Here is a 14,066-nt window from a genome sequence, read left to right on the forward strand (position 1 = left end):
GAAATCCGCCTGCCTCTGCCTCCCAAGTGCTGGGATCAAAGGTGTGCGCCACCACTACCACCCAAACTTTCCATTTTAATGGGATCATTCTCTTCTCTCTTCACTCCAAATCATTTTAAAATCCATCCCAGACCTCCAGACCAGGCTTATTTTCATTAATTTCCCGGTACAAATTAAAAGAATCCATTGAGTAGGCTTAATATGTGTCAAGTCCAGCTCTTTCCACTCACAGCATTTTAACAGGAAATTTTGGTGCCAAAATATTTTAATGACTCATGTTTGGAAACAGCATCCTGAGTTATTTTTCCCTGAGGCCTCATTTCAGTTTTTAGAAAAATAAATGAAAGCTGTCTACCTGAGGTCAACATTGCGCAATTAGCCAACAGCAATTCGTTTAGTGTTGGCTTTCCCTCCGGAGGCCTTTTTTCTCTCTATAAGAGAGTAAGTATATTTGTTTTCCAAGGAATCATTCATTTTGGCAGCCAATTTCAAGACAGGCCTCCGTCCACATTGAGACCAAAGTTATACAATGTTTATTTATATCCTAGCTACAACCACACTGTGTCTGGTATGAATATAAATCAAAAGCGTTCAAACTGCAATTATATCCCATATACGGGAGAAGCTCTCTCTCTGGGCTAAGGGAGGGACTGAGTCTTTCCCCACCCTTATTTGAAGCCACATCAGGACAAACAAGGGCCGAGAGCTCAAGACGAGCGTCCAGTCTCACGTGAGCTAACAGGGCAAGGAGTGTCACCCTGTGACACTTGAGGGTCTTGCAGAGCACAGACTCTTCATGAGGATCCACCCAGTGGCTAATGTGGGTGGTGTCTCTCGGCAGGGACAGAAATAGGCAAATTTGTTGAGTAATCCCTTGCTTCTTCAGCAGATGCGCCTTCATTGAAACTGTATTACCTTTGAAGCCAGAGGCGGTATTGCACACCTGCAACCTCAGCACTCGAGAGACAGAGACAAGGGGATCTGGAGTTCAAAGCCAGCTTTAGCTACATAGTGAGTTCAAGGTCAGGCTGGGCTACGTAAGATCCTGTCTCAAAATCAAAATCAGATACAGTTGCACATACCTATCACCCTGCATTTGGGGAAACAGAGACAAAAGGTCATCCTCTGCTATTCTGTGAATTCCAGGCCAGCCTGGGCTACATGAGGCTCCATTTTAGGTAAAGAAACATATAAATACATGTGAAAACCAGCATGTATCTCAGCGACAGTGTGCCTAGTAACCTAGCATTCACAAAGCTCTAGCAACACACATAACACACATACATACACACAAATTAATATGCAAAAAATAATTTTTGGATCTGATGTGTCTTTCTCATCAGAATAAATACGATGTGTTTGCATTTTTTACATATTAACAGAAGAATCTGGAGTCAAGACATGCGTCTACCTGCATAAATCCCTTTCCCTGGTATTTCCAGAATACAATCTTGTCTTCCGTTGTATAGAAACATAAACTTCCCCCTGAATGTATTTCCTATATCTCCATGTCCTTTTTCCCTTCAGTTATGATCTATTGTCCAGGTATGTCCTTGAGCCCCCAACTTTACACTACCTGGGGGCTGCTCTCTGCTCAATATTGTTCCTGCTGGGGCTTGCATCCAGGGCCGCGTGTAGGCTAAGTGTGGTGGCTGGAAGGAGACTGTCTTCCATAGGTTCATGTATTGGAGCACTTGGTCCCCAGATGGCGCCTCCGTTTCTCTGGGGAGATTTAGGAGGTGTGGCCTTGCTGGAGGAAGGGTGTCACTGGGGGCAGGCTTTGAGAGTTTTAAGACTTGTGTTATCCCAGGTTCCCTTTTTGTTGTTGTTGATGCTCTGGCTGCAACGTTTGCTGCTATCCCCATGAAACTGTAAGCCCAAAACCCATTCCTTCTGTAAGTCACCGTGGTCAGGGTTTGTTATCCCAGCCCCAGAAAAGTGACTAATTTCGTAGGCAAGCACTCTACCCCTGAACTGTCTCTAGCTCTCAAGTTCAACTGTCTTTGAAGTTATGGTCTCTTTTCTCTGTTTTCCTTTTTTTTTTTTTCTTGAGACAGGGTTTCTCTGTGTAGCCCTGGTTGTCCTGGAACTCACCCTGTAGACCAGGCTGGCCTCAAACTCAGAAATCTACCTGCCTCTGCCTCCTAAGTGCTAGGATTAAAGACGTGCGCTATCACTGCCCGGCTCCATTTTTTAAAAATTATTTATGTGCGTGTGTGTGTGTGTGTGGCCCTGTGACTATGTGTGAATGTGCATACATGAGTGTCATGGCATGCACGTGGAGGACAGAGGACAACTTTTGGGTGTTGGCTGGCTCCTCCTCCTTGGGTGAGGCTGTGTCTGTGCCAGGCTACTTGGTTGAAGGTTGTGGATGATGCTCCCATCTTGATGCAGGTGTTTTGGGATTACAGCTGTGCACCCCACATGCATCTAGCTTTTCACGTGGTGACTCAAGTCGTTAGGCTTGCATGGCAAGTACTTTTATCTGTTGGTACTTTTACCATCTTGTCAGCTCTGACTCCCATTGTCTATTTCCTATTTAATCCAAAGTTATTTAGATGAGTGTTGGATAACATATAAACTTATATAAATATGTACAGATGTTAATAAAAAGACTCATTAACTAGATTATTTGTAGATTTTTATTTACCCTCCTATAAAGTTTACATAGCAATTATTTCCTCAGAATCCCAGCTTTTAGAATGGTAAGAGTTGGGGCTGGGGATGCGGCTCACTGAGAAGCCACTTCCACTGAGGCTCACTTGGGTTTGATCTTTAATGCAAAACTGGGGTCCCTTTCAACAACTCAGCAGAAAGATTTAGCGTTGGACTCAGGAGGAGCGAATATCTTCCTTAGCAGCTAGCCAGATGGCTCAACTAGCCTAATGACCTAAGTTTATATCCTGGAACCTGCAGATAGAAGGAATCAGCCCCCAACAAGTTGTCTTTTGACCTCTACACAAGTGCAGTGGCACACTAGCACAGTCACAGAAACACACACATAGAGGATGGTGATGATGATGATGGTGAAGCAAACACAAGGGACCTTGACATCATCAGCTAGAGAAGCACTAGGTTTATCATGCCAGGGTAGAGCAAGGATGCTGGAAGCAGCAACTGAGGACTAGCGTCTGGAGCACTGAGATGCAACTCTAAACAGGCTGCTACTCAGCGCAGATGTGCCGTTTCCTTCCTGCCATCAACAGCATGGCCCGGGTCCTATCGATGAGCTGTTGTCCCTGCTTGGAAGGCTGACTATACAGGCCAGAAGACAACTGCTTGTTTATGTCTACTCCGAGAGGTGGAGGGTGACAAGTTGCTGCTTCAAGACATTAAAGGGAAAGCTGATGCACGAAGTGCACTAGACACCCCCTCTTCCGAGAGGCTCAGCAGTCATCCTGAAAGTTGGAGCATTCCCATCCTCTTCAGCCTCAGATGAGGTAATATAGCAGCCCACAGCCTAACATGGCACTAGGAGAAAGGCTGTTTACGCACATGTAGACTCTCAACTCATGGACATGCTGGATTCTGTTTTAATCCTTCTTGGCTTGCCAAAGCCTCATGAGTCATATAGTTTAAAATGGAGCCAGCTTTTCATGATTGGAAGCTATTTCAAGTGTTAATTTTTGGAACACTTTATTAGCTTAGGATCCAATGCTGCAGTTCAAAATGACAAACCACCGAAGAGCTGGCTCCGCAGGATAAGTGACAAAACTCTCGTGGATCCCTCGTGGGAAAGCGGTTCTCTCTCTCTCTCTCTCTCTCTCTCTCTCTCTCTCTCTCTCTCTCTCTAACCTTTATTCTCCCTCTTTAAAACGTTATTTTTAATTATGTGGACATGTGAAGTACACATGCATACTTGGGTGCAGGTACCCTGGGAGGTCAGAGGTGGAGCATCTCCTTGGAGCTGGAGTTAAGATGAGCCATGTTATGTGGATGCTGGGAATCAAACCAAACTCAGTTCCCCTGTGAGAGCAGCTTGTTAGTGCTCTTAGCTAGTTCCTCTGTGAGAGCAGCTCGTTAGTGCTCTTAGCTAGTTCCTCTGTGAGAGCAGCTCGTTAGTGCTCTTAGTTAGTGCCTCTGTGAGAGCAGCTAGTTAGTGCTCTTAGCCACTGAGCCATTTCTCCAACTCCTATACTCCCTCTTTTAAATACAAAATGGCAAGCTCAGTAAACTGATGCTTTCCTGAGTCCATTTCTGTACTCTGCCTCCCAGTTCTTTGCATTTCCTGTACATGCAAGCTTGAGAATCAAACACCAGTAGATCTCTATGCATTTTGGTTTTTAGGTTTTACACCGCATGCCCTTTATAAGCTGAGCATCCTCCCTTGTGTTTAATTTGTTTTTTTTTTTTTTTTTTTAATGACAGGGTCTTACTGTGTAGTCCAGGCTATCCTAGAACTTACCACAAAGACAAGGCTATCCTCACACTTGCAGAGTGCAGGGATTGCAGACATGAGCTGCCACACCCAACTGAGCCTTTTGTTTTTCTAGCCTCGATTGTCAGCACGATTCAGATTCAATTAACATTCTGAGAAACTGAGTCATGCAAATAATTGCCTTCAGTTGACTCTTTAGTTTCCTACAATATTGAAGACCCGGCCTGAAGCAGAGATTCAACATCCAAGTGAGGCTTTTATGGGCTAGAGCCAAGATGTCATGTAAACATAAATCCTGCATCAAAGTATGCCTGCTTCCTTCAGGGACCTGCTTCCTGGCAAAGTCTCTCTTATTCAAAGCCCAGCTTCAAAGGGTGGCCTTCTCTGTGCCCCCAGTACCAAGCAGGATTCCTTGTTCCATCCTTTGTAGAATCTTAGCCAGAGTTTGGCTTGTATCCTAAATACCAGACATGAAGTGGGTTCTGCATATCAGAAGCTCATATCTCAGTGCTGTCCAAGGTGCCCACTCTGTGGGCATGGTACCCTACTGGGCCTGAACTTGAACTTGGCTTCAGGTTCTCAGCATGATGTCCCACTGGGCCTGAACTCAGTTAGCTTTAGGGCAGTGGGAGGGAGCCTGAGTAGGCCCAGCCATTGCCTAACAAGCCTGGATTTGCCTTTGTAACTTTGGTAGGTTCTCAGCAACTGTTATGAAGTGATGATACCCACAAATCCAATGTGTAGCCCCGAGAGCGAGTCTAGGGATAACACTATACGTGAAGTAATTGATTTATCCATTCTTATAGCAATTATTGGTAAATGTTAGGCGCTTTTCTACGGATGTAGGATAGTACGGAAAATCACCTGTCATGAAGATGTGTATGCCTCTGTGAGGAAGCGTTATACTTGGCGAACGGGATCAGAATGATTGCAGAATGATAAAGGGCGTCAAGGGTAATAATATACTTCTGCATGACTCTGAAGCCAAACCACCTCAGTTCAGATATTCGTCCCATCGTTTATCTGCTTTGTGATCTTGGGACGGTTACGCAACCTTTCTAAGCCTCAGTTTCTTCCTCTGGAAAATGGGGATAATCATGCCTGCCCAGCAAGGTTATTAGCACATTTAAATGAGTTAATGTAGGAAAGGTACTTAAAACAGGGCAGGGACCCGAGAAAGCACAGCTCTTGGGTGTTAGCTTGCCATGCCTATTTAGTAATGGGATGTGACCAAAACTAAGCGTGGGAGGCCAGCATCCTAAGGGACAAATGGTGGCCAGGGCATTTAAACGAAGTCTTGAGGTGAGTGAGACCCCAGCTAGGTGAGGCGTCTAGGCAAGGGACAGGGAGTAAAAGTACCTTGGAGTGTTTAGATTCAAACTTCGTTGAGTCATTTTCCATGGCCTAATGGGTCCTTCTGTTTGTTTCCGCAGATGAACAAGGCACATGCTGGCTGTCTTCCAGGGCCCTGGGGCTCCCGAGGAAGTGAGGTGACAGGGCTGCCGAGGGGAGGGCCACAGGAGGCCACCTCTAAGGAGCTCAGTGAACTGGCCCTGAAGATGTGAGTCCTCTCCCAATGCCTCCCACCACTTGGTGTCAAGCCTAACATAGGCTGGGGTCAGGGTGGGGAATTGCCTCCATCTGGCCACACAGCCCAGAGGCAGAGGGCAAGAGTCCCACACAGCAAAGAATGACAAAGGTCTAGTAGCTGCAGGGCACTCACACAGTGGTGTCTCAAAGGTGGCTCCTTCCACAGGCTGAGGAGCATGGAATTAAATTCCCATGGGACTTCCCCCAGCTGGAGAAGGAAATTTAGAATTGTTAACATACACTGTCCTTTCTTCTAATGAAAAGCAAGCAAACAAACAAACAAGCCCAGTTATTTACCAAAATAGGCCAAGTATGGCTGTAGCTGCCCAGGGTTGAACTGGTCAAATGGCCATCGGGCTGCTGTGGTCCTGAGAGTATCACCTGGAAGCTTCCTGTTGCCAGGCCTGTGGTGCATGCCTGCTACTCCGGGGGCCGAAGCAGATGGGTCCCAAATCCAAGGTCTGCCCAGTTTGCAGTGTGAGTTTTGGAGCAGCCAGGGCAATTTCATGAGCACCTGATTCAAGACTGTTAACAACTGGAGAAGACTCGGGATGTGGTTTAGGAGTGGAGCAGAGTTAGCACACAGGAGACCCAGGTTCGACCCCAGTGCTCAACCCTCAAATCCCAAAACCCTTTGAGGCATACAACAGCGGACATTAAGACGGTCAAGATCACCTAGCTCATTTATTTTCCTTTCCCTCTTCCTTCCTTCACAGTCCTCTTTCTCCCTTTCCATCCTCTTCTCCTGCCTGCCTGCCTCTCTCCTTCCCTCCCTTCCTTCCTCCCTTCTGCCACTTCTTTAGGTTTTGTTTTGTTTTTGCTAGGCATTGATCTCCAGGGTCTGTCTCTGCATTCTAAATTCAGTTCACCACCGAGCCCTACCTCTGCCACAGGCCTGGTGCACAACCTGGTGTTAGAGGTAGTGCTGCTGCTATAGCTGTTTCCCACCCTTTCAGTTCTGGAGAGGATTTGCAGGTCCTGGAGAGGACCTAGACCAGGGCTTCCCAAGTTCTCTGTACCTGATCTTATTGAAATGTGGGCATTGATGCAGTAGGTCTGGTGTGAGCCCATGCCTTTGCAGTTACAGCAAGCTCCTAGGTGGTACCAACTGTTGCTGGTTCCCACCTGGGGATGACCATTTGAGTAGCAAAGGTCTAGGGGTTATATCCTTGTGAATGAATTGAGAATTCCTGGATTTGTATCATGGTTGGGTGTCTATTGCTGTGATAAAGACCCCATGGTCAGAAGCAACGGGAGAAGAGGAGGGTTGGTTTTACTTCACAGGCTGCATGCAGTCCATCATTGAGGGAAGTCAGGGCAGGAGCAGATGCAGAGACCATGGAGGAATGCTGCTTACTGGCTTGCTCCTTTTGGGCTACCCAGCTTTAAAATATATATCTTAGAATCACATCTTAGTGTTGTAGGGAAGGTACACACAGTACCTTCTCATGAAGTAAGTAGCTCCAGTGTGCAGGACTCACCCCTACACAGGAATGCCTGCTTTCCTACCTCAGTCCATCCAATTGTCTTTTCCTCCCAACCTTTGCCAAGCTGGCACATAAAACCTGGCATCTCCCTGTTCATTTTTTGACTGTTTGTGAAGTTCACCAGTGTCCATTTGTTTATTGGCTATTCACACTTTCTCTTGGACACCAACCCGGTTCCTACATTCGTAACATCGAAACCTCAGTTACTGATATTGTTTTAAAAGGCAGATAGTTAAGAACATTGGAACCGTGTGTAATGCTGGTGTGGAAATCTTTATTCCGTTCAGCGCTCTGACAAAGAAAGCACAACTGGGGTCAAGAGCACGTGCTCATGAGTCATGCGGTAAAGGGTCAGCAACTTTGCCCTCTGTGACTGACTTTGTGACAGTCTCTGTGTTAGTTGTATTTACCATTAGAGCTGGAGTCCAGAGTCACAGAGAAGGCTGTATGAGAAGCATCGGGAAACACAGTGGGAAATCAAACACTGTAGCTGTCTCCACCAAAGAAAAAAATAACAACACTGAGGCCCTTCAAAAAAAATTGAATGAACAAATAGGATGTGAACTAAAAAGTTGTAAGTAGGAAAGAAAACCAAAATATGACCATAAGCGAAGTATTCACCTCCTTTGGTTCTAGAAAAGATACTAAGCAACATGACTCCCCCACCCACACACACGTTAGGTGAGAGAAAAACATTTTCAAGTGATAATTCTTGGTACGAGAACCGTGTGGTCTAGTTGATTCGCCAACATCGTTGGCAGTTTTGTAAGCCAATCGAGAAACGTGTAGAAAGCTGTCTGGCAAAATGTGCCATCACACAAACACACTCAAAACCTTTGGCCCAGATGTTTCCTCAGGAAGTAATTCAGAATGTGGAAAAACCTACATGGCCAGTAAGGCTTGGACTGGCATTGTTTATAATGGTGGAAAAGGGACCTCGATGTTCTGTTTACATGAAAGGATAAGGCCACAGTCAAACTACATGGCAGTCAAACCGCTGTGCTGTTGTATGTGTTAACAGTGTTTATGTGCGTTTCCAGCATTTATGATACAAGTAGCCCCCAGATCTTGTATTAATTCATGATGAATAAATTTCTTTGGAAAATAGACAAACAAAAAACCAAAAACAAAAATCAGCTCTTGATCACTGGAGTAGCCAGTAGTCAGATTGGTTTAAAACTTAATCTTCTAGAGGCTGGGAGATAACTCAGTAGGTAAACTCGCTAATTGTGTAAACCTGGCCACTCAAATTTGATCCCTGGAGCCCATGTGAAACCACAGATGTCATGGCTTTCCTTCAGAGAGATGGGAGGTAGGGACAGGAGAGTGGCCTGGGCAGGGGTGGCTAGCCTGGACTACACAGGGCATCCACAGAAACAAGAGAGACCTGTCTCTACAAGGTGGAAAGTGGGTGGGTGGGTGGGGACACTTGCACCTTGTCTTCAGACCTCCACACATACACCACGGCATGTCACACACACACACACACACACACACACACACATGCACACCTGTAAATGCTAGGGATACAGACCCCTGCAGCCATGCTGTGCATTTGGTAGGAGTTTGTTTGGGGACTCGAACTCAGACCCTCATGCTTGTACAGGAAGTATTCTTACCATCCGAGCCATCTCCCCAGTCTGGGAAAGACTGTTGCTCACCATAGATAGCAGTGCAAGTGAGATCTAGTCTTCAGTGTGAGCAGAAATACCCACGATGGGCAATGTTCAACTGAAGATCATGTTGCAGGTGCTGAGGGGTACGCCTCCTTAGGGCAATGCTCATCAGAATCACCTGGGACACTTTAAAGCATGGCTCCTACCGAACTAGCCCCTCCTAGCAACTCTGGCATGGTAGGCGGGGTGAGTCATGTTCATTATTTTCAAAACTGCAAGGATGTGTTGATGCTCTCTGCAGTAAAGAACCAGCAATGGCAGATTTTCAAGGTGAGGGAGCCCAGTCCCTTGATCCAGGCCTCAGTAGCTAACCAGTGGCTTGGCATAGCTAGCATCCACTCTCATTGGAATTATGAACCCACCACAGCCTCCCACCCATCCTTAAGAAGCCCCCATCCACCAAGGAGTGGGCAGCAGGAAGCACAGTGGGGATGGTATGCCACCATCTTTGTAAAGGCCTGCCTTCCTCCGGCACTGTTAAGATTCTCCTGGGCCACAAAGCACACACAGCTCAGGATGAGGTCAGACCTGGATGACTTGGCCACATCAGGACCAGAGACAATTGCCAGGCAGCTCTTCCAGCCAGGAAGCAGAGCCCACACTGAGCTCTGATGTCTCATTGTGGACAGAACCTCTCCAGGCCTGGTTTATGAAAGGGAAGCTTGCTTCTTCCTTCAGAACCATTTTGAAATCTGGAGTACAGTTGAGAGAAAATACTTCCCTCCCCCCCACCCCCCTCCACCCCACCTCCACACTCACCTCACTTTCAAAGTCCTCCACCCTTCACCCCAGGATGAACAGATTTGGGGAGTTGTAGGGATTTTCTTTTGTTGCAAGGATCAAACAAATCCATGCTATGCAAGGGTTCTGCCACAGAGCTACAGCCTTACCCCAGAAGGAGGTTGGTCAGCCTTCCAGTTCATCAGGGAACCCTGTCTCAAGGCAATAAGGTAAACAGCAGTAGCCTCTGTTGGTCAGTGTGTGCATTGACATACTCCTTCATCACACACACACACACACACACACACACACACACACACACATACACACACACACAGAACCTTTCCTTGGGTCTCATCGAAAGCAAGCTCCATTCCTCTTCTCTAGACAGACCTTTGAATTCATAAGGAAAAAAGTCCTCCGGCATTAACAAGCTATAAGCTATAAAACCCTAAAGAGAAGTCAGTCCCGCTTTGAAACACCCCTTGGAACAACAGCTGGCTTCCGAGGTGGTTGTGGGACATTTGTTTGTAGCTCCTATCAGTTAGGAGAGGCACCACTTCCTAGTGCTTTACCTCAGCTGCTTTACCTGGAAAGGTCAAGGGTCAGGGAGGGAGGAACTGTTTTGCAACCACTGTTTAAGTACATCCTCTGATAGGAGTGGATGGCGAGGTCTGGAGGACTGTAGTTTCCTGTTAAGAGAGCCAGCCTCTGTGGGAGTGACCTGTCCCGAGTGCTTTATTAGGTTTCTGTCCCTAGAGAAAGAGAGAGCGTGGGGTTGGGCTCCAAAGCCCTACGCATTGCCTGGCATGGACTAGCGAGAGCTTCCAGCCTTTGGTCCAACTGCAGCTCTGATCACTCCCTTAAACACAGGGTACCACTGAGTTTACTCACCTGGGCAGCCCAGGCTTGGGATTTTTTTTTTTTTAGTGGATCGAATTAACTAGCAATCCAGATTTGGGAATCCTTAAAAAAAGATTTTTATTAGGCCTAATGAAATATTTTGACATTTATAAAAGACTTTGATTGCTGGGCGTGGTGACACACCTTTAATCCTAGGAGAGGCAGGGAGATCTCTATGAGTTAGAGGCCAGCTTTGTCTACATAGTTCCACGATGAGACTCTGACTCAAAAATTAAAAAAAAAATTGATTAAGTGTTAAAATTCCAATTGTTTCTTTTCCAAAAAAAAAAAAAAAAAGTCAGCCTCTGCTGGGCTAGTGTTCCAGAGTGAGTGTTTAAAAGGGGAGCAGGGGGGAGGGAGGAAAGTAATATCACACATGAGACTTTGTGACTTCGCTGTGGGAAGTTACTGGGTACAATATGACTTGGGAACTGGAATCATCAACTCCATAATAGTCCTGAGGCATTATTCACTGTGGAGCCTTCATCTAATCCCCATTTACTGTCGTCAGCAGGCTGTATTCTTTTATGAAGTTTGTCGATATACCAACTGTGCCTTGCCTAAATGCAAACACGCTGATGGGGTATATCAATGCACATCCTGAGCGCTGTCTCTGCTCTGATGCAGGCCTTGGGATCGGAGAGTAAACGTTATCTGCTTTGTCTCCCTGGAAAATGGCCTTCTCCTGTAGAATTGCTCTTGGCTCTTCTGTTTGGCCAGATCTGAGTGAGGAGAGAAGTCTAAGAGTGGCAGAGAAATGTAATCGATGCGTTGGCCTGAACTCACTTGAACCATATCCAAGCTTTCCACTCAGAGAGCAGATGTTCACAGGCCTCGGAGGCAGAGGGTGGAGACAGAATGAGGTGTGAGGAAATATATGACTCAGGAGGAGGACATGTTTTTCCAAGAGTAGGGAAGGGCTGGAAAGGGCTGGAAAGAGCCTGGCTTCCAACCCCGAATGGGGTCCTCAGTCCATGACCATCGGTCTCAGGCACAGCTGGAGGGAGGGAAATATGTTTGCTCAGCAATGCTGCCGAGTTCTTCAACCAGCCGTGGGCAAACCTGTTCCATCTGTCCCAGGATGTCCTAGACTCCATGCCTTTCACACAAGAACGTGCACTCTCCTCCAGGGACTGTTACTGTATCCCGGGGCTGAGCAAGAGAGTTGTTAAGAGCTGTAATTAATTAAAATTCTTTTGGAGGAGTTAGAATCTGTGCAAAGGGAGGCTGAAACTACACAGGCCAGAGGTCTCCTGATAGTAGTTGTGTCTGTCTGATGCCCCCTGGTGGCCATATGCTATTAAGTGAACTCCAGGCTCTGAGCCATTAGCCCCTGGGACAAAATCCACTTTGCTGGACTCTGTTTAGCATGTACTTAGAGCGATGTGTACCAGTGTTAATGTATAGTGTGCCTTCTTCCCTAAACAAGAATTGTTCTGAGATGGCTTGACCTGAAGTCCCAGTACTGAAGGTTGGAGGCAGGAGAATTGCTGTTACAGGCCAGCTTAGATTAGTGTGAGATCTTGCCTGAAAAAAATAAAACCAACCAACCAACCAAAAATCCACAACACACACACACACACAAACACACACACACACACACACACAATTGTGATATAGCATTATGAACCAAATACCAATTGTTATAATTCTGTGCTACAAATTCTTTTTTTTAATGTGTATTCTTTTTACATTATTGTGTGTGTGTGTGTGTGCGTACCAAGCCCTGTATGTGGAGGTTAGAGGGTTAGAGGTCAACTTGTAGATGTCAGTTGTCTACTTACATGATGTAGGTTCTAAGGATCAAACCTAAGCCATCAGGCTTGGTGGCAAGCAACCTTATCCACTGAACTATCGCACCAGCCTGGAGAATACCAGGGAAATTTAAGTCTTCATTTTTCCCCACACTAGTGCTAAATTTTTGAGACATTATTTTTTTCTTTTTTAAGGAAACAGAAAATGGAGAAAAGGGGCCACAGAAGAACTAACTGTGGGAAGTTTTCCAGTAGCATCCATGAAAAAACACCACCCCAAGACTCGGCTCTCGGTAAGTTGGAGGGGTTGGGTGTACACAGTTGTTAGTGATCCCTCACTGTGAGTCCCGGCTTGCCATCTGCCATTGCGATAGCATGACATTTGACTAGGATGATGTTTGTTTCCCTTTCTCAAAACATGAAGAACTAGTAATGGGCTGTTTAAGGAGTGGTTAAGCAGAGTAAAGTACCAATACATGCTTCTAGTTATGCCCTGCACCATACGCTCTGAGCTGGACTCATAACTGCATCGGGTAAGTTACCAGGCTTGTGGAAGGCACTGCTGACTCATCCCCATACATCGCACAGAGGTAGAGGGAGCTGTGGGTGGGAGCAGACAAAGAGGGCGTGAGTACGTGAGACTCATGAGAACCTCTCTCTGTAGACAGTTTAAAGCTGAGAAATGTACCCTGGCCAAACCGCTGCGGGTGATAGAGAGGTGACCCAGAGGCCTGCCTGTTCAGGCAGCTCCTGCGCTTGCCAGCATCGGTTCCTCATAGCTAAGCTGGAGGTGCAGGCCAGAGATATGACACAGCATGCTTATGCGCATGCTCCCTGTGTCCAGAGCCTTGCGGGCACTCAGCATCTTGTTAGATCCCACTTGGTTCTGAATTGACCTCTCTGGGGATGGTATACTTTCAAATAAGAGTTTTGGAGGACTGGAAAGATGTCTCAGCAGTGAGGAATGCTTACTGGCCTTGCAGAGGACCAGGGTTCAGTTCCCAGAACTCAAGTTTGGGAGGTTCAACCGAAATCGAAAGCCCTGTTCTGGTCCTCCATGAACACCTGAGTGTATACTTGTGTGTGTGTGTGTGTGTGTGTGTGTGTGTGTGTGTGTGTGTGTGCGCGCGCGCAAAAAGCGAAAAGCCAAAGATAGTTACCGAAGCATAAAATAACGACACTTCTCATTAGCTTTGGGTTTCATTTTTGGATTTTTTTTTTTCTGAAAATATATGACTGTGTTAAGATGAACTCATTACTTTTATTTATTTTTCAAAGGGGATGTCTTGCCATGTTACCTATGCTGTAGGCAGTTAGGATGACAGGCAGGTGGCACTGTCCACTTCTTGTTGCTGTCACTGATGGTGCAGAGGTTTGACCTTGGGGCTTCACACATGCTAAGTGGGTGCTCTGCTACTGACCCACATCCCCAGCCCTTGTTATTTTTAAATGAAACAATAAAGTATTTGTAATGTCTCCATTTAAACTTTAAAAATCCTCAGAACTGATCATTTAGCCTGAGGAAGATCTGGATCCTGATCTGTTTTACACGTTACAT

General features: G+C 46.3%; 1 protein-coding gene across 2 annotated transcripts in view; it reads left to right on the forward strand.

The window, feature by feature from the left end:
• Positions 1-14,066, forward strand: part of Aknad1 (AKNA domain containing 1) — a 42,667-nt gene that overhangs the window by 19,688 nt on the left and 8,913 nt on the right. For both annotated transcript variants that reach the window (XM_021158605.1, XM_021158604.1), the window contains exons 6-7: positions 5,812-5,939; positions 12,704-12,801. In XM_021158605.1, the coding sequence (XP_021014264.1) occupies positions 5,812-5,939; positions 12,704-12,801 (226 nt within the window). The remainder of the gene's footprint in view (positions 1-5,811; positions 5,940-12,703; positions 12,802-14,066) is intronic.

Source organism: Mus caroli, chromosome 3, assembly GCF_900094665.2.
Source record: "Mus caroli chromosome 3, CAROLI_EIJ_v1.1, whole genome shotgun sequence".
Lineage (NCBI taxonomy): Eukaryota > Metazoa > Chordata > Mammalia > Rodentia > Muridae > Mus > Mus caroli.